We start from the raw sequence: 19,327 nt of genomic DNA, 5'->3' as shown, positions 1-19,327 counted from the left end.
GAACATCCACTGTTTGACAAGTGGTCATTGAAGCCTTTCTGGGAAAAGATAATGCACCCATGCTTTAATATAGCATCACATTGTAGTGCATGTAAAGCTAACAGTGGTGGAAATAGCCATGCCTCTCGTGTGAATGTCAGAATGTAAGTATGTCCTCACTTCCTGATGTATAGCATTCACATGTCAGACTTGGCATATAAATAGTGCAGCTGTCAGTCTGTGTTGACAAATGGCAGATAATGAAAGGCCATACACTTTATAAAAAAGATTGTAAAGGATGTTATTTTAGTTGCCAAACATGAATCTAGGGCAAACACTGAGGTGGCAAATATGCAGAGGGCCTGAACTGTGTTTATAATACACATCATGTCAAAAGGGCACTGAGGCTGCAGCGCTGTGTTATGCTCAATTCAAGGTCGTTGCTGATTACATAATGTTCATTTGTTAAATAATATGTTAAATAAATGTTTTAGGAAAACTTTGGACTGTATTTATTTAATTTCCTCTGCTGAAAAGCCACAGAACCGGTCAGCCACTATTGATCATTGTCTTGCAGGATAAACTAGCGGCTCCGGTGAGGATTAACCTTTTGTCAGTATGGTAACTCCAGCTGAAGTGTAGTCTTGGAGTTGGATTTTGGTTTGTATAATTAGCCCTCTACACTCCCTCAGCTGGACTATGAGCAATCAGTGAAGCACTGCAAGCTCCAGAGCTCCCACTGAATCTTTATACTCCATCCACTAAGCTACACCAGTTTTAGCTTCAACCTGAAACAGAAACAGAGGGCTAGAAGGCTTAGTGTATGATCGTCCTCGATTTTCTGGTATGTGGATCTGTAGCTCTGTATTAAAACCTCTTCAGCCATATTCATTCTTTAAACTTAAATTTGTGCATTGTAGAAAAGTGGATTATCATCACAAGAATGATAATAATGTTGATATAACTTTAATTAACTATAATTTGTGTAACTGCAATCAAGTTGACATTATCATTGAACAAATCTGGTGCCAGTGCACCTTTTTTATGTTAGGTCCAGTGAAATAAAGACTGTAATTACAAGCTATTACTATTATTATACAAGCCTGTTTTCAACTTTTATCATTTTAAAACAGCCACAGAAAACAAAAAGCTTTTGGTTAATAGTCTTTGTCTAGTTCTAAACCAGATGATCTGCTGCAGCACATGTGTAACAAATTCAAAGGCATACAGGTGGTGTACCTAGTGTATAGCTTTGGCATTAGTTTCCGGAGCCCAAGGGCTGAAACAGATGCAACTCACCTCAGGTTACTCCTGTTCAATTACCAAGCTTCCAGAGCAGAACAGGTTTGATACCTCGTAAGCATTTAAGCTATGGAACAAATCTCATTTCTCACATTGTTGTTGTTGATTGTTTACTCCCTTTGAAACTCGTTCTTACATCACCCGAAGGTAACTCAGGAGGATGACATGTTCCTCGTGGCTGATGAGTAAAGTGCCAAATTAGTCATGGAGGTATAGATATAATCGGGAGCGGAGTTAAGTAAATCACTAGTGATTTAATTACTAATTAAATGTGGGTTATCACTTAATTACAGTAGGCTACAGCCAGAGTAACCTCAAGAGTGTTGCCAGAATTGGTGAATGGCGCAGCATCCTTGCTGTTCTGTAGGGAGCTCTCTGCTGTGGATACTGCTGACTCCTGCTAACTGGTGCTGGCTGCAGCAGCTGCCTGTCCATCTGTGGCACAGGGGGAGTAAATGGAGTGGAAGGAAGGTGTGCAGGAGCAGTAAAACTTGTAAGTGATGGTTGCTGTCTTATCTCTGTATCTGTTTGTCAACAGGCCCAGGGTTTGATGGGGGAAGCAGAGAGGGATGTCACAGCCTTGGAGGCCCCAATCACCACCATGACCACCAGCACCAGCAGCAGCAGCAGCACACTGACGCCCTGCCGACTGAGGAGCTCCAGCCAACCGGGACTCCCAGAGCCCATTGCCAACACATCCACCTCCGCCTCTCCTTCCTCATCTGCGGCAGCCTCCTTCTTCATTAGGTAGGCAACGCCCCCTCCGACCCGTCCTGTCAAATTACACCATGGTTGAGTCTGTCAGAACGTATAGAGATTAGATTGAGCTGTTGTGGTGTTAAATGAAGTGTTTTGTGTTTGTGTGGGCTTGTGCATGCATACAGGCTACCTGAAACGACCCGAAGTGGTGATATGCACAGACTCGCCTTCAGATGTCTTTCGAAGGTTGTGGTTCATGGTTTTAACTTCCATGTGGGGCACCTTTTCCATGCAGATGTTGTTCTTGCCATGGTTGAATTATAGCATTGCTTTGGGATACGCTCCGTCATGGGACTAAATGAACCTTTAGTTACAGGCACCACTGCCCATGAATGGATAATAAAATTACATCATTCGATATGAAGAGGGAGTGTCTCACGAAGGGGCTTAGGTTAAAGCTGAGTATTGTCCTGAGGTATTTTGTGTTTATGTATTTTTTCTTTGTTTTGCTTCTTCAGTTCAAAACAGCTTTTCAGATTTTGCAGCTTTGCAGGACTGTTATTTTGTATTTTGGTAAAACCATTTGGTTCCCATATACCTCAGGCTGATAGAGGCTCTTTCAGCACTGCTTGGCTCCGGTGTTGTTGTTGCCCCGGAGAATACTTCACCCTCTCCAGGCGGGTGGATGGCTGGTGCAATGTGCTATATTGTCATTGATAGATTCCCTGGCAGGCTGGTCAGTGCATACATTCCCTGCCTCTACTCTCTGAGGAGTGCTATGCCATAATGAATGTTGGCGAAAGGGAAGCTGGCTAAGAATGATGCATAGGACCATTGAAGCTCTGCACCACAGGAGGTGAAGGGACTTGTGGAGTGTGACAGGAAGCCCATGGGGAATCTGTGGAGCTTAGCTTTTCTCCAAGCACCCCAAATGGAGTTTGTCTTGCCAGCTTTCACAGGGTCAAAGTATATCAGTGGGACCATGAGACCTCTCCTTGGCTAAAGGGACATTCCAGATCTTCCACTAAATATGCAACTTCCTGTGTGTGCCGCTTCCCGTCACAAGAGCAGTGATCCTGAACAACAGCGAGGTGTGGCCTTGTGCTAGGCAGGGTTAATTTCACTGACACTGATTTATTAGTTTTAATGTTTTCTTTGGACCTGTGCTCATAAAGAGTAGCATAGAGAGCCATGTCTAGCCAGCCAGTGTGGGCAAAGCACAGGGAAAAAAGAGGGAGGCGGACTTGTTTTTTTCCCCTTTAGCAGGTCCTGGTGGGGCAGAGGGGGGGTGTAGGTGGAAGTACAGTAAAGGGTTCCACCTTTCATTTCATCCCAACAAGAATTTGCTGCCAAGAATGTGGTGTTTTACTTGGCCCAGAGAAACACAATGATGATGGCCGGCTTTAAACATCAGATTCCGCAGAAAAGGGTGGTGGAGATGCACCGTGTTTGATTTGAAGTACACACCCTTTTCCTGACCCTCTGCAGCTGTTGCCTGCAACAGGAATCTCATCATCATCTTGTTGCTGTCTTTGTTTCATGTCTTTGTGTATCACTGCTGATTGAAATTAAAGTCCTCAAAAGTCAAAACAAATTGAATCAATCACCAAATTTTCTTGTTGTTTTTTTTTTTTTTTTGCTGGCCTGGGAGCGCTTGAATAAAAAAAAAAAAGAAGAAAAAAAAAGCGATGAAATGAGTGCCCTTTATGTTTTAGACTTGATTGAAAATTCATATCTGATTAGTATTCCCTTTTGTTCTCAAAAGATACAATTAGTTGGATGCATGTGTAAATCCTGAGAGTCCAGGATGTGGGAGCAGAATAACCAAACAGCAGTTTCTACCCCAATGGAGTGGGGAAGGCTCCTTAGACACTTGTCTGACATTCACTAACACCGTTCCACTCAGAGATTAAATTTTAATTAGAATGCAATTAGCTTGAGTCTAGCTGCTCTAGCTAGTCTGCTGCTGAGAGGAAAGACGAGTGTGATGAACAAAAGCGATCCATTCATTTTTCATTGCAAAAATAAGTCAACCGGTCAACTGGTAAAAAAAGCATTTAATTTGTTTCATTTAAGATGTCTACTGAGTTGAAAAATCATTTTAGTATTAATGTCAATTTGATAACTGCAGAGAGTCAGCAGGTCAGTCACATTTGTCAATTTCTGTGCAGGAATTAATAATGTGTCCCTTCAAAATAATAATGTTGTGCCCCTGAACTACTCAATTGTGCCGTCAAAGTACTTAATTCCTTCATAATAGGCAAAAGCGTAGTTATAAGAACAGAACATATGGAGTATTTTCATTACTCAGTGGTAGAAGCACCCATAGTATTATGTATGTAGCCTATATTAGTAAATGACAGGTTAACAACTGTAGCAACAGATTAGTGAATTGTTTTCCTCAGATTCTTAGTAGTAAGTTGATGCATTCATACAGTATAAATACTTAATGCAACATTTTGTTATTACACTAAAATATATTTTATGGCATAACAGATTGTAAATGAAATTTGTGTGGACACATTATAAATTGCGAGGAGCAAATTATTGATTTGAAGGAAGTAGTTATTAATTCAAGGGAACAAATTAGTCATTTGTGCACATGAATATCAGATTTTTTTTTTTTTTTTACCTTTTACACTGCCAGCCTGCATACATAAATAAGAATGTGCTTTTACTAATGGGATCCTTTTTCCTTAGAAGTCTAGCTATGAATATCATCTTCACAACAGCAATTACAGTCAATCACAATGAATCTATCTTTTAATTCTTTTATCCTCCTTGCTGAAACTGAAACAAAGATGACCCCGAGGTCAGTAATGAACAATTGGCAATTAGACTGACTGACTGTTGCAGAGAGACAGGAAGAGTCAAGGGTCAAACTCTGACAAGATGATGTGTGTGCATGTGTGTATATGTGTGTCACAATATGACTGGGGGCAGGGGTAATGGATTTAGAGCCATGTGTTGAGCTGACTATCACGTTAAGCACTGATTGCCTTGTGACAGAGCATATGATTAGTGTATTGACACAGCGTTGTGTAATGAAACTAGCAGAGCTCACAGCAGGGGCTAGACGATGTGGCTAACTGCCGCCTAGCAGATCCTTCCACCCATCTTACTGTTCAATTAACACCTGCTGATTGTGAATGTGTGTTTATTACCCACCAGGACTGGGATTTCTCTGTGCACACTGCAGAGGAGTCGACTGCTCAGTTTTCAGTCTACTTTTCTCAATGTGCTAATTTCTGCATGCATGGTGTTCGGCCTAATAAGTCAAAAGACCGAATAAATTTTGCCGAACAATCACCTTGACATGTCGGGAGTGTGGAAGCATTTTAAAGTGTCCGAGAAAGATGCAAAAATCGCCATTTGCAGACACTGTTCTGCTGAAATGTCTCCTAGCACACCCACTCCACCTGTGGCTGACTTCTTAGAAAAGGCAACAAACGGTCTGACCTGCTTTCAGTGTTTCTGTCACTCGTTTGTGAGAAGGCGATTAAGCTAAACCTAAATTTGGAGTGAACACGTATTCAAGCCTTTTATAGTAACGTTACATCCACGGAAACGGATCAGTGCAAGCTGACAGGCAGGTTAGCGACTTTATCCTGTAATTTTCTCTCTTTACAAAGACAAGTGTTGCAGCATGAGAGTCCTACTTGAAGAGAGGATGAAGTCTTCATGTTATGCGATACGAGAACCACATACAACATTATTTATCAAATTGGGTTGGACTTGGTGAATTTAGTGCGGGGATATACATGTGACGTCTGTTTTTCGAAATAAGGTGTCTATACAAAATGGAAATAAGATTAATTGGATTATATTCAAAGTAAGTATAGAACATATTAAATGTGTACGTTAAAAGTAAATGGACACATGTAATTTACTTTACCGGACCCTCTGGCCTTGGACCCACCCACCATAGTCTCCCCAAATCCTGTGGGAAAAATAAAAAGCACATTTTGACTATTTGATTTATGCATTGGTTAAAAAAAATTGGCAACATACTGTAAATGGAAAAAATGTGAATGTACTTGTTCAGTATTCAGTATTTGGCAAAGTTTTTCTTTATGTTCGGCTTCGGCCGAGAATTTTCATTTCGATGCATCTCTAATAATAGGTACCTTTTAACCTATTAAGGGTACTACCCCAGTGACAAACTATTATGGACTTTTAAGAAGAAAAAAATGTACCGGAATTCTCTACACAATAATTGATTTTTGACTGTTTATTGAAATATCACTTTTCCAGATAAGAAAATTATGGTAATAAAAAGTTAATTCATTGCAAATACATGTCAGTGCCAATGTATAAAACAAGATTTGTAAAAAATGAACAATGTACACATTAAAATGTTATTCTGAATGATCACCCATGCGCAGAGTTTAAGGGGTTAAGTAGCTAGCTTACACTTAGTTGCTAAAATCTCCTGTCGTGCTCAGTGGAGTTTGAGCGACAGACTGCCTGTAAACTTTGAGTGGGCAGGTTCGGGGAGCGAATTTGGAGAAGGCATGACCCGCCCACTCTGCCTCTGATCGACTTAGCCTAGTGATGACGTTTCTCACGTTATTATAGCAATAATTTCGAGCTAATTTACACAAATATATATATATATATATATATATATATATATATATATATTCTTTACTGTACTCCCCAGGCCAGTTGTCCATTAATGTAGCCATACTGAATATGTGTATTTTGTGTCATCGTTGTGTCATATTTGATTTTGTTCTTTGAACCCCTCGATAAAAGAAAAAAACCCCAACAATAATGTAAAAGCAGGAAGATCAAAATATATTATAAATAATATTTTGCTAAGATTTAGACTACCACGCATTGACTGTATAGAAATGCACTGTCAGTGTCATTCAATTTACCTAGCTAACCATAGCTAACACAGTTTACATGACATGCCAATCTTTAAAACTTTACTTCTTTTTGCCAAGGTTATCTACAAGGCAAAAAATATAACTAAAAAATTGGCCAACAAAATGCATGATGGTCCCTGGATGGAAAGAGTTTGTGTTTTACTTTTTGTACTGTCATTCGTCGATGCCAACTTTGGAGCAAATGAGTGACGTTTTTCATTGCTGCAGGTAACTGGGGATAAAATGGTACAAATTTGTTCTTACTTTTGAACTTTGCACGTAAAAAGTGTATTTCTGGCCTCTTAAAGACCAATCTTGTACCTTCAAGGGAACATTCTTCAAAAGTGTACCTGTAATTACAGAACTGTTCTTGTCTCGTACCTCCATTTTTGAGTGTCAACAAGAGACAGTTTCCATGGTCTCTTGTTGGTCCCTTGTTTATGTTTGTTTGGTAGTCCTGCTGTCGTTTTGCTACGTCAAACTAATCATACTCCGGGGACGGATGATTTGCTCACTCTAAAGATACATGGAATTCAGGGACATTGTAGACTTCAGAGGTGGCACACAGGCTGGCGGGTGGGCTGTTACAGGGGCAGGGCGGACAGCTGTTTGCTGGAATGCTGCCCTCAAGGAGTGTCAGGAGGAAGTGGCCTTATGGTCATCCATCGCTGCCCTACAGCTGCTGCCCAGGTGAATGTTTGTGCAGTAATGACTGTGATTGTGCAGAAGGAATCCTCCTGTAATTGTGGCAGCAGGGCCATTTAGCCTCTGTTCTCCTGCATACACAAGACCCTGCCTTTGAGTCAGCAACACTCACTCTGCCCTTCATCCCCACAGGCTACTCTGAGTAACCATAGAAACAAGTCATTAGCTTTTTCGAATGAAATGTGACTGATTTTTCTTTCAAAAGTGGAGATTGGAAATCAGGAAGTTGAAATAGCCCTCTCTACTCCACTGGACTATAATTTAGTGATGGGGAGGACCAAGCATCTCTTCAGTAATGAGTGTTGGAAAGTGGAAGCACTGCAGGATCACAAGTGCTTGTTCTGAGTTCTGAACAAAACATGCTAGATGACTTTGTGTTTGACAAAGTTCATTTTCCAATCAGTGTATAAATTGAAGTTTACATAAGAACTTTGGTCACAGAGTCCATTCTGTTTGTTTTTAAAGAAGGCGGTGATGCTAGCATGTGTTGCTGAGGGAAAGTAGTTCTTTCACGGTAGGGATGATCCATATAGAGAGGACACTGCTGTGTTTGGTTGTCTGTGCCGTGATTGACAGCAGGGATCTCTGTCACTAACAAATAGGCAGAACAGATTATGTGGCGCCGAGGGGTCTGCTGAGCACAGTCGATTCGGCCCACATGGCAGATGGAAGATACAGAGCAGGACAATAGCTGCCTGGGACCAATGTGCCTTTAAATGTTGTCATTCAAAAGGCGTGCTTGAGCTGATGCTCCATTCTGACAGCATCAGAAGCAGGAGGTCTGTGCCTGTGGAGAAGAATATTTGATTCTCTACCATGTGAGTCAAGTAAGTTACGTTGTACACAGACAACATTGAGTTCACTCGGATGTTTGATACTCTTTTTGTGTGTGTTTGCGTTGTACGTGCAGCCAAATGTTTGTGTGTCCATTTTTGATTCTGTCTGTTGAGCTCTGTATTGTTTTTTTCTCTTTCCTCTCTCTCTCTCTCTTTATCTTTCTTTCTGTGTCGCTCTCCCTTTTCCACTCTTTGGAATGTGCAGTTTTGTGCAGTCGGAGTTGGACTGTCTGCTCCCTGGAGGTGAGAAGGTAATGGTTTTGTTGTCAAGCCACAGCGAGATGGATTCCTCCACCAAAGTGAGAGTGTGAGCAGAATGTATAGCATGGCAGAAAACACACTGCTGAAATGCTGGCTCCATTTTGAGGAAACTGCCACAGTGGAGCTGAAATGTTAATACTACCTCTACCTCCAGAGCCTGACAAATGAGAATTGATTCATATCAATCTGTTGAATCTGAGCAACACATGCCCAGGGCAACGGATGGCTCATCAGAAGTATTGAGTGGGTGGTAGCTAGGATGGTTGAGCTGCTCTGTGGTATTTGTCTTTGTTTACTGGTGGATAAAACACCAGCTGGCATTTTCCTGCCATAATCAGGCTGATGGGACTAATGGCTGCCTCTGTGCAGCGGCAGGCACAGTGGCAGCACCAGCTGAGGCCATGAAGGGGCTGAAGCCTGTAGGTAAACCCAGGTGTGAATCCATCCAAGGCCTGTCAGGCGCCGTCAAGGCTGAGGTGTTGATGGAGATCCAGCCTGGCCTTGCAACCTCCGGGATCTACAGCAGGTAGATACATCCCACTACCCTCATGCACCTTCTTCTGACTCATAATCCTCCATGATTCTCAGATAACAGACATCGTTGTTTATCTGATATAGAGATACAGATGTAATCTTAACTGTATCTAACATTGCTACAAAAAAGGCCATGTTCAGACAGCCTGGATAATTCTTATATATTGCATGATGCACTGGAGCATAAACTGAATATTGCATGAGAAATTCTTATTTGGATTCTGCGCGTTGCTCTTCACATAATCTGTGTTCAGAAGAATTTGCTGTGCTGCTGAAGTAGCGCTCTCGCTGTGGAGGATTCCCCTGCCTCTTTCCGGGTGTCTGTCTCTTTCCTGGGATATGATAACATGGTGTGATAGTGCTGTGCCCCTGCAGCACCGGGAAGACAGGCAGCGTAGAGTCTCTTGTGCCTGTCATCATGAATGGCAAACAGCTCCAGTGATAGAGAAAAGAAAAGAAGAGGGTTTGTCACAGCCTGCGTGAGGGTTAACCTGGTGCCCTTTCCCCTGTTCCCCCAAATAAATCCCTGAGTCAGGAAGTCTGTCTGGCCCACTCATATAGCCTGCAGGGGAGCAGTGGAGGGGGGCCGAAACACAATGAGCTGAAGCGCTGACTCAAGCCTGTGCACTCACCCTGGGTCCATGTGTACTAAGCCCTCTGGGGTGAGGGGAGAACATTGCCATCAATTCCTGACAGATTCCTTTCACACGCAGAGAAATAAGAGGATGTGGAGCATAGACCTCTGTCCTGTAGGCTCATCACCTAACACAGAGCTGCCTTTGTCTCTCAGCGTGTTGGTAAGAATGATGAAAAAGGCCAGGTTGTGTGCAACTAGTTGAGTGTGGGCAGGAGAGGTCATGCCCTCAGCATCAGTCCATTTCCAACTCGGTTTGCCTGCCCACATCGGGCATTCCCAAACTGGAAAACTGCTCTGATAGTTGCCCACAGGGCTCCATGATCAGTGAATTAGTGTTTAGTTATGCTTTTGCTCAAATCTCTAACTCCGATCCTGTCGAATGGATATAATGCATCATGCCTGTGGGGGCTGATGGATGCCATCTAAACCTCTTTAGTGTCCCTCAGTGGAAGGTGTCATGCAAATGGAGTCTATTATCTTTGTCATTACAACTGTAGTCATTTCTGCATTGTTGCAGAGACACAGTGTGAGAGTGTTGTGGAATAAGAAAAAGTGAATTGCAATAGCTGGTGGCAGGGAATATGCATCGAGGAATTTTATGACCTATTGTGTGCAGATGCAGAATGGAGCCTGTGGCCTCTGCTCCCATGAGCTGCCTTTATGTCTTACAATCCAGAGAAACAAAGATGACTCCTGGTGGGGCTTCTCAGGCATCACTGCTCCTCAGTGCTCAGCCTCACCATGGCCTTCTTTTAACCATGAATAACTAATAGCTGCCTAATAAGTGGTAGTAGGTTGATTTCCCTGAACGCTAGCGCTTAATTCTTTCAGAAGCGCACACATACAGCACCCCTATCCTTCTGTTTGTCAATGGGAAGGACCCAGCTTTTACAGATGGAGCTCAGATTACCACGGAGGATAAGGCCATTGTCAGGACAGGTGGTTTAGTGTTTACCTCATCACCCACAGCCTCAATTGCTGAAACGTTTCACCATCATCACACTGCCTTCTTTTTAAATGCATCAAGAGTAGCTTTGCTGCTGGGTGTTTTGCCAAATAGCATGTGTGGGGAATTAAAACCAAGGAAGTATCAGACTGAACATCCTGTATATTGTGGACATAATTTATTAGCTGTAAATGTATAACATTAACCTTTTGCTTCACTGCAGACTGGTGCAATAAATACATAATCAGCCACATTAAGACGCAGGGGAAACATAACAGTGCATATTCCACATCATATTTGCACCACAATGTGCTTCTTAGTGGAGAATTGGTAAAGATTAAGAGTTATTGTGTAGGATATTATGCCCTCGACCTTTTCTTGTCCAGTTAAACAGTTGAGTCAGTGCAAAACTGCTGTATCAAACTAAAAGCGGCAAGGAAGATTTATCCCCTGTGTTTCTATTGCTGCTTTCCGCATGTACATTGTCTTGAATGGAGAGGATTATTGCCTGTAATCGGTTCACGACCCAGCACGTGAGAGCCAGCTGCAGTGTGCTAAAAATCCCATTATCCCCATACGCTCTATGTGGCCCAATGAGGGTTGCTGTGTGTGTTTCTGCGGTTGACTTTATGAGTGTGTGATACAGGATAAAATGCTTTATTTGGAATAATGCGGTTGTACTCACTAACGTCTTAGTGTCTGTTCTCAGGGACACATTTCCCCATGCAGTTAGATTAGTATTCCCTTTCCCATATACATCTGTGGTGTGTTTATTGATCCTCCTGATCCAAATGATCATCTCATCTTTCCATCTAGAAAGATGTCATTTCATAACTCCACTCACAGATCTGCTATCTTGGCCATCTCCCTGACAGTGCAGCCCATTTCACCTGACTTGGGCCCCCCTCTAGTTTTTGTGAGGTTGCCTATTGACTTGAATATAGATGAAAGATTAAGAAACACATGTTGGATCTCCCCTCCCCCTGCGTTTTGTCTCTCTGGACGGCCCACTGATTAATCACTCCCAAATGTTCTCAGCAGCCTGCGGGCCTGTTTGTTGTGATAGCCTCTGTGTGGAGAAGTGCAAATAAATAATCGCTAGGTGTCTTACCCTGGCAGCAAGTGATTAATGAAGCAGAGAAGTGGAGCAGAAGTATGCTGGCTTCCTTCCCCTCTGTCTGTCTCTCCCACACTCATCATGCTCTTAAGCTATTCTCCATTCTGATATGGTGTTATGTAATAATCTATGAGGACATTATATTTTATCAGAGAGGCATTCAGTGATAATAATAGTCCTCATTTGTCTCTTGTATATCAAATATCCTGCCTCTACAGAGTACTGAACTGATTTCTGAGACCAGAAACGTCACCCAGTCAAAACTTGATGCGAGTGCCAAGAGTTCTTCTGTGCAAGCCCTGAGCCGCACAGCCTTCCTGAGGTTTTCAAGGGAGGACGTGGGTGGGATGGTGGGTGACTCAGAGTTCAACATGTGTATTGAGAATGTGAAGTTATTCCACATTTTCTGCAGCCTTGGAGAAGAGTGTAGTAGAATACCTGGAGCAGTGTCTGAGGAGCAGAGTGAAAATGCACTGGAAGAGATGAAAGCAGCTGTTAATCTTTGTCAGCAGTGCCAAGGGTGGGGAGGGTGCAGTCTGCAGAGCAGGGAAGAACATGTCTTTATTATCGTCTGTCACCCATCAGCTGAAAAATGAATTTTCTTCCAAGACTTTTATTTTTGCTGCCTCGACCAATTTTCCCTGCTCGCACCCGAAGCTGCAGTTTTCTGGAAGCCACTTGTAAACAAGTTAGGGTCAATTAGCGATTTTCCTTCGAGGATCTTTTGACTCATTGCAGGTATTTCCAATTCTTTCATTTAGGGGCCTTAAATTGGGCCCTTTATCTCATTGACTGACTAATGGGTCCTGCAGAGCTAATGCCCTGTGCTTTGTTCACTTCTCCATGGCCAAATGTTCAGCTAGTTAAGGCCATATTAGCAAGATGTGATCCTGAATGCTAGGAAGAACAACAAAACTGTAAATGGAATTATAGCCCCGTGACTTGTACTCTTAACTTTCCTTCATTTGCTTGTCTTAAGCCCCCCTTAAGCCGTTAACCTGGCAAGAGAGCTTTCAGGCCTTTCAGTGTGGGGACGGGAGGAATTGGTGGGTGTGTGACTGGGACGATGGGTATAGGGTGTTTGGAGACGCAATGCTTTATGGCAGAGCATTAAACACAAAAACACCGGATGTCAGTGCTCAAGAAGGGTTTGTCACACACTCCTGTTGGCGTTACTTCACTAAAAATATTCCCTCCTCCATTTAACCTTGGCACAGACACAGAGCACCTTCTTTGCACAGTCCTGTGGGAAGTGAGAATCTATTGGCATGAGCCTTTTTTTCTTGATCTGATGTCCAAAGGCACAGAAGATTAATCAGCTTAACATAGTTTCCTTGATATTTCATAACAAAATCAGAGTGAATGATTTAAGAAGTCGCTTTTACCTCTGTTTTGATAAAAGCCAGTGCTTAAATCTACTGTTGCTTACAACAGGGTAGCACTAAAGGAGGCGTTCTTGAATATTGATGAGTTTTTTTTAACTTTTTGGCGCCAACTGTTCCATTTACTCTTGGCCGATTGGGGATTCCCATCTTTGGGAATAAAGCAATTCCAAGCTGGCTGTGGCATAGCCCCAACGATCATTTTTTCCTGTTTCTTTCTCAGGCAGAAAATGATTTACCTCCTCATGGACAACGCCTCACTGGCACAGAGCCAGGCCCACTGATCGAAGAGAGGACTTGGCTGTACACCCTGCTGCTCCTTCTCTCACTGCCTCTTTCTTTCAGTCTCTCTTCCTCCTTCCTCTTACTGACTGTATTTGTAAATTCTTTATCCTATTCCATCTCAGTGATCTCTAATGTATTATTTTTCATTGCCATCCCTGCCTCTGCACTGATTTCTTCCCTGTTCCCCACTTGCACTCCTTTTCTTTCTTCCCCTGTGTTTCCAATGAGCTCCCGTTATTCAAGCTATTCTCCAGGGGATGCCCTAATCCCCCGTTTTTCACCTCAGTCCACAGACCGTTTCAAAGGAGTTCTAAGGAGACCGTGACTGGACAGGTTTACAAACCCTGAGTAGAATTTAGGATTTTATTTACTCAAAGCTGCATGTTTCTCTCTTACTGTAACAGAAGACATCAGTTTTCGTAGGGAATATTTTCCTTTCTATGACTGCACATTGTATTCACAGATGTTATATGAATGCGTTTGGCCTTAGCTAATTGGCCGGGGATTGGTGCAGTGAAGATGTGTGTGCAGCCTTGGGCTGTCAGCAGTCAGCACACAAATGCCCCATTTGGCATTCTGTGTCCAAGGCCAGACACTGAGCTGGAACAAAAGGCTTGTTGAACACCTTGTTGGAACAAAAAGATTTTCTTAAAGGCTTTGGTCTAATGTGTTTGGATAGTGCCAGACGAGATGTTGCTCAGCTAACTGGACATCACACTCATTGCTGTCTGGTTTATCTGGGATCCATTTATCTATTTCTGAGGATTTATAGGGAGAGTATTAATCCTGGCCTGGAGGTTGTTTGGACATTTCCTGCAAACTGCTGTTGTGTAAACTGACACAGGAGAGAGGAGCTCTACCTTCAGACTACCATTAAAACAGCCAAGCGGGGGGAAACAGGCTGGCAGTCAGTTGAAAGCTTCAGAGCTTTGGATTGATAACATTCATTTGACAGCCAGATAAGCCTGTTGGTTCTCTTTTCCATTTTAATGTATCCTGTGCTCTTGAAGGAGAGAGGAAACACATTTTTTTAAAACAACAAATCTGGGTTGATGGGAATCTGAATGATAAGATAGCCACACTGCATTAAGGGGAGTGTCTGTTTCTGTATCTCCAGGTGGGAACTTCTTGGGTAGCAGCTTCTGTGAAGTAAAATGCAAATTTTTGGCTAAAATTAACATTTGTGGAACCACATTCATGGATAAATCATTGTATTCAGGATGTTGCAGCCTCAGGCATTAGTTGTTTTGAGTGATTGAGGATAAGGGAGAGGAAGCAAGAAAAACAAAATTAATGTTTATACCAGTGGTCCCTTGATTGCAGGGGGACTTTAGAAGGGAGACAGGCTCATTACCAGACTAAACCTCAGCGCCACACAGGAGGCCTGGATCAGCTTTGTCATACATTCAACAGCCTGTTCCTCTGTTATAGTCCCCATGTACTAAATGCTATGTCTCAGGTAACCCGAATCCACATATTTCTTTGTGTGTTATTTTAAGAGCCCACCCTATGTGACCCCTTCAGCTTTTAGTGTTGGGCTAATGCATATATTTATACATAGTAGCCATACATCCAGGGGATGCTGACACTCACAGCAAACAGTGTTTGACCCATTTTCTGCTACAATGGCTGACTCTGAGAAAAAGCATTTTATGGTGTGGAAGCATTTGTCTCATACTTAATGATCGGCATCCTGACCTCACTAGTAAATCTTGTCTGGGTGGGCCCTCTTGCTGCCAGGGCTGATTGGCAGAGTATGACATCATCTCCCCTTGTCTGCGCACCATATGAATTTGTGTGTGTTCACTGGCTGATGTCACGGACGCTTAATCACCACTGAAGCTAAGCGGCGGCCCGGTCAGGCTGCGGGTGACCCTGGACCAAAGCCATAGCGGCCAGTCCAGAGATGAAGATTTGTTTTAATCCAACCCAAATTTGGAAAAGAGCAAACCATGCAGAAACGTCTGTCTTCACTGTGGAGGCTGAACATAATTCTGGTGTTCTTGCTTTAACCAAAGTAAGTCTGTATTTCTCTAACAGTTGAGCTCAGTTGGTAGATTTATGTTATCCCCCCACACCTTTGGGGCAGAGGGCTGTTTGATCGTGTCAAGGGCAGCCCATCAATAAGACAGTGTGCACTGATTTTAGCTCTGGGGAGGTTTCCTATTGATTATCTTATGACTCAAAAACATAGCACCTCACCTGACAGACCAACACACATTCAGCCCAATCAATCATGACCATCTGCTGATAAGGCATTTTGGGCTTGGCAGTCTCTCCAGCACATGGCAACACGGTTTCATGCAACCATCTCCACTCAAAACAAAATCCACAAATACCTTTACTGAGTCCTGGATAAATAGTGAATGTCTCTGGCAGTGGGTCAACCTTACTCATTGTGCTGCAGTCATTATCATTGCATGGTGTTGAGGCTGGCTGGAGCCCAGTATTCCCATCTCCATTCATGAAGAGCTATGCCGGCCTGCTAATCAGCAGCAGTGTGAGGCAGAATCACTGTGGGGGGGATAATACTGTAGCTGTCTGATATCTGAACCATTGATCTGATCGCTGTATGAATGGCCAGAGCAGCCTTATCTTGTCCGAGGAGGGGAAAAAAGGAGAATCACAGAAAGGAAATGTCAAGGATAGTGAATGTGGCCAACATGGTAATTAGCCACAGAAAGGGGCTACCTAAAGAGCTGTATAGCTGGCCGGGAGAACAGAGACAAATTTGCACAAACAAGCTAGTGGGTGTGCCAGCTAATGATTCTTTGGGACAGAGGAATTGCTCTTGTTAATTTGACAAAGCTTGAAAAGAGGGCTGGAGCGGTTATTGACAGCAAGTCAAAGTGAAGCCATGAAAGCAGCGGGCAAACACAGCTTCTCCACTCTCTCTGTTCTCCAGCCATTGACCTCCTCTCCTCATCCCTCATTGTCACTCCCTCTATAGGTAAGGATGGAATCTAGATGTCCTTTCTTGAACAAAGGCACTAGGAGACCCTTTATTTCAAGCGATCCTTGATTTTACATCTGTCTTGCTTTGGCTCATTTATATATATTACAATCATTATCTATCCCTTAGGTCTGTTCATAAGGAGACAGTGATGGAGCTGAAAGGCTATCAGGGCAGTTCCAACTGTGGCTGTTCCATAGTATTACGTCATTTTGATATATAACACTAGAAACTACACTGAGGGTAGCAGCAATGAGGTCAGGGTGGCCGATGTCAATTTAGTATTGTATTCTACTCATCGACTGTTGCCAATCATGATGTAAAGCGATTCAGTGTAAAAGCAGCACGTTGCAAAGCTTCAGGAGACGGTTCTTGCTCTTTAAAATAAGCCCACCTCAGGCGACTTAATTTGGACACACTGCAGAAAAACAGAGGTAAGCATGCTGTGGCAAGGAGGACGGTAAAGGTTATGTTATATATCAAACTGCTTCATTATATTGTGCTTTCCAACTAGGTAGGCAGTGGTGGGGGTTTTTTTGCCTCAAAATTTAATCCAGCGGAGTTCATATAAGGGGCACTGTGTCAGAGGGAGAGATGCAGAGAGAGCTTGTGGTGTGTGTTTGTGCTGAATGTACTTTCATCTGGCAAGTCTCACACCCACTCTGTCTGCCGATATGTTGTAGTAGGCACTCTGCAGCCAAAGCAGCAGCCTTTCAAACAAGGCTGGCTGGTCCGGGGCTGAGAGGGCTTACTGGTAAATTGACAGCCCAGGGAATACAGGGTACTCTCACCCCGGCACTCGCCCACTCACATGCTTTCATTCCCCTTTTTACCCTTGACCATTGACTGTCTGCACTCTTTCCCACTGGCCAGCATAAATCTGCTTTTCTAAGATGTCACCTGTTCATTGTCTGTCCTCTGCCTCTCTCTACCATGCTCGCACTCTTTTTTTAATCTCCCTCAGCTTTCCAATTGAGTCAGAGCGTCACTCATTCAGGCAATCCATTTTTCTGCTCTTAAGTGTATCCGTTCTTATCTGTGTGTCAGTCCTTATGATTAATAACACTTTCATTCATCTGGCTAATTACATCCTTCAACAAAGGCAAAAAACACAAACATGCACATGTGTACACTCACTACCCCACACAAAAACACATACACACTCGCGCTCATGCATGAATGCACTGTAGGCATACTAACCAAATCTGTTTGAAGTGTGGGACCCTAAAAGAAGAGAAGGCTCCTGTATGCATTAAGTATTCATGTGACGTGTGGTGGGGTGCATACGTGTGTGTGTGTGTGTGTGTGCGCGCTGGGGTTAGTTTCAGACAGCGTGTGTGTGTTTGTGTGTGTGTGTGGAGAGAGAGAAAGAGAGTATTCGCAAATTGCGCCGCGAGCAGCCAGCAATCGAGCGCTGACACCTCGTCTGGCAGACGGAGGGAAAAGGGGCTGGGCTGAGGAAAGAAAGAGAGAGGAGGGAGGCAGGGAGAGAGGAGGGATTGTGTGTGTTAGAGAGAGAGAGAGAGAGAGGCACGGCAGGACAGCTGCCAGCATTTCTCCGATAGCAGGAGAAGGACAGAGAGGCGGAATAGGAGTTGGAATTCTCCTCATTCTCAGTCACCCAAGGAAATCTTTCAGCCCAGCCAGGCGTGCTGATTCTCTCCCCCTCCTTCTGCATGTAAGAAGCAGAGACTTTGGGAAGGACCTGGGCATCAGGACCTGCAGCCACCCACAGCAGACACACCACAGTGAATTAACTGAATGAGAAACAACCAGCCTGTGGGATGAACACAGAATTGGATGTGAAAGAATGAGTGGAAAACTGAGCAGGAGAGCAAGCTGTTGCTGGGTTTTTGCATCTCTGAACTGACAGTGAACTTTTTCTGGTGAAGAGGCATGGAAAGAGTTAGAGGTGCTTTGGTGCCGTATGCACAGCGGAGGCATTCCTTCTCATCCTGACCTGCTCCTTACCTCCTTTTAAGAAGCTCTCTGGACTACCCGCACCCTCACTGTGAACCTACTGCTTTTTCTGCAGGGTGCTCATCTTGTGTGCCCACATGCACCTTGCCCCACCTGGCGCTTGTTCCATTTAGTTACTATGACGCCGACGCCTCCTCCTCCTGGTTCTCCCACCGCCCATCCAGCTTCTTACAAACCTCTGTGAAATCAAGTGGAACCTCGATGATTGCGATCGGAGCAAAGAGGACCCCTGTGCCCCAAACTAGTGAGCAGCCCCGCCTCGCTCTGTTCTCTGCGACTGCGACGGTGTATCAAATGTGCAAGTAATGGAGAGCAGTGACATTACAGACATGGACCTCAAAGTTGAACTTCATCAGTTGTCTGTTTTTTGACTATAAGCATAAACTAGATAATGGATTGGAAAGAGCTGTAAGTATACCATACCAGCATTTTCTCACTGGTGCATGTTGAAATAAACCTTTGGTTCAGTTTGTATATCATTCAATGAAGTCTATACAGTATGTATATACAAGATTTTGTATAAACTTAAGACTGACTCTGTCAAAGCTTCTGCTTCACTAGCCCCCACAGTTTATCCTTTGAGCATTTAGACCAAGTTGTGTAGGGAAACAGCTTCATTAGCATGGAGATTGGGAGTAAACAGGTGGACAAGCTGTTGTGGGCAAAGAAATCTGAGCCTCTCCTCACTGCCTATTTTCCACTGACTGATCATATAGTTGGGTAAAGCAGAGAGAGCAAGAGAGAAGGAGGGCGGGAGAGGTAGAGAGAGAAAGTGACAAGCAATTAATTTCCCTGTGTATGTGTGGTTGTGGTGGGGAAAAAACAGCAATATCATCC

At 43.5% G+C, this 19,327-nt stretch overlaps 1 protein-coding gene across 2 annotated transcripts in view; it reads left to right on the top strand.

Annotated features, from left to right (window-relative positions):
• The window catches only part of kif26ab (kinesin family member 26Ab), a 67,882-nt gene that overhangs the window by 30,322 nt on the left and 18,233 nt on the right, over window positions 1-19,327 (top strand). The window contains exon 4 of one of the 2 annotated variants that reach the window (XM_038728844.1): window positions 1,820-2,028. In XM_038728844.1, the coding sequence (XP_038584772.1) occupies window positions 1,820-2,028 (209 nt within the window). Of the gene's footprint in view, window positions 1-1,819; window positions 2,029-18,073; window positions 18,899-19,327 lie in introns of those variants that run through there. The other variant, XM_038728845.1, reaches the window with a different exon arrangement.

Source organism: Micropterus salmoides, unplaced genomic scaffold (assembly GCF_014851395.1).
Source record: "Micropterus salmoides isolate LMB-PRFRI ecotype aquatic unplaced genomic scaffold, ASM1485139v1 Ms_hic_scaffold_19, whole genome shotgun sequence".
NCBI lineage: Eukaryota > Metazoa > Chordata > Actinopteri > Centrarchiformes > Centrarchidae > Micropterus > Micropterus salmoides.
This window is presented reverse-complemented; position numbering and strand designations above follow the sequence as displayed.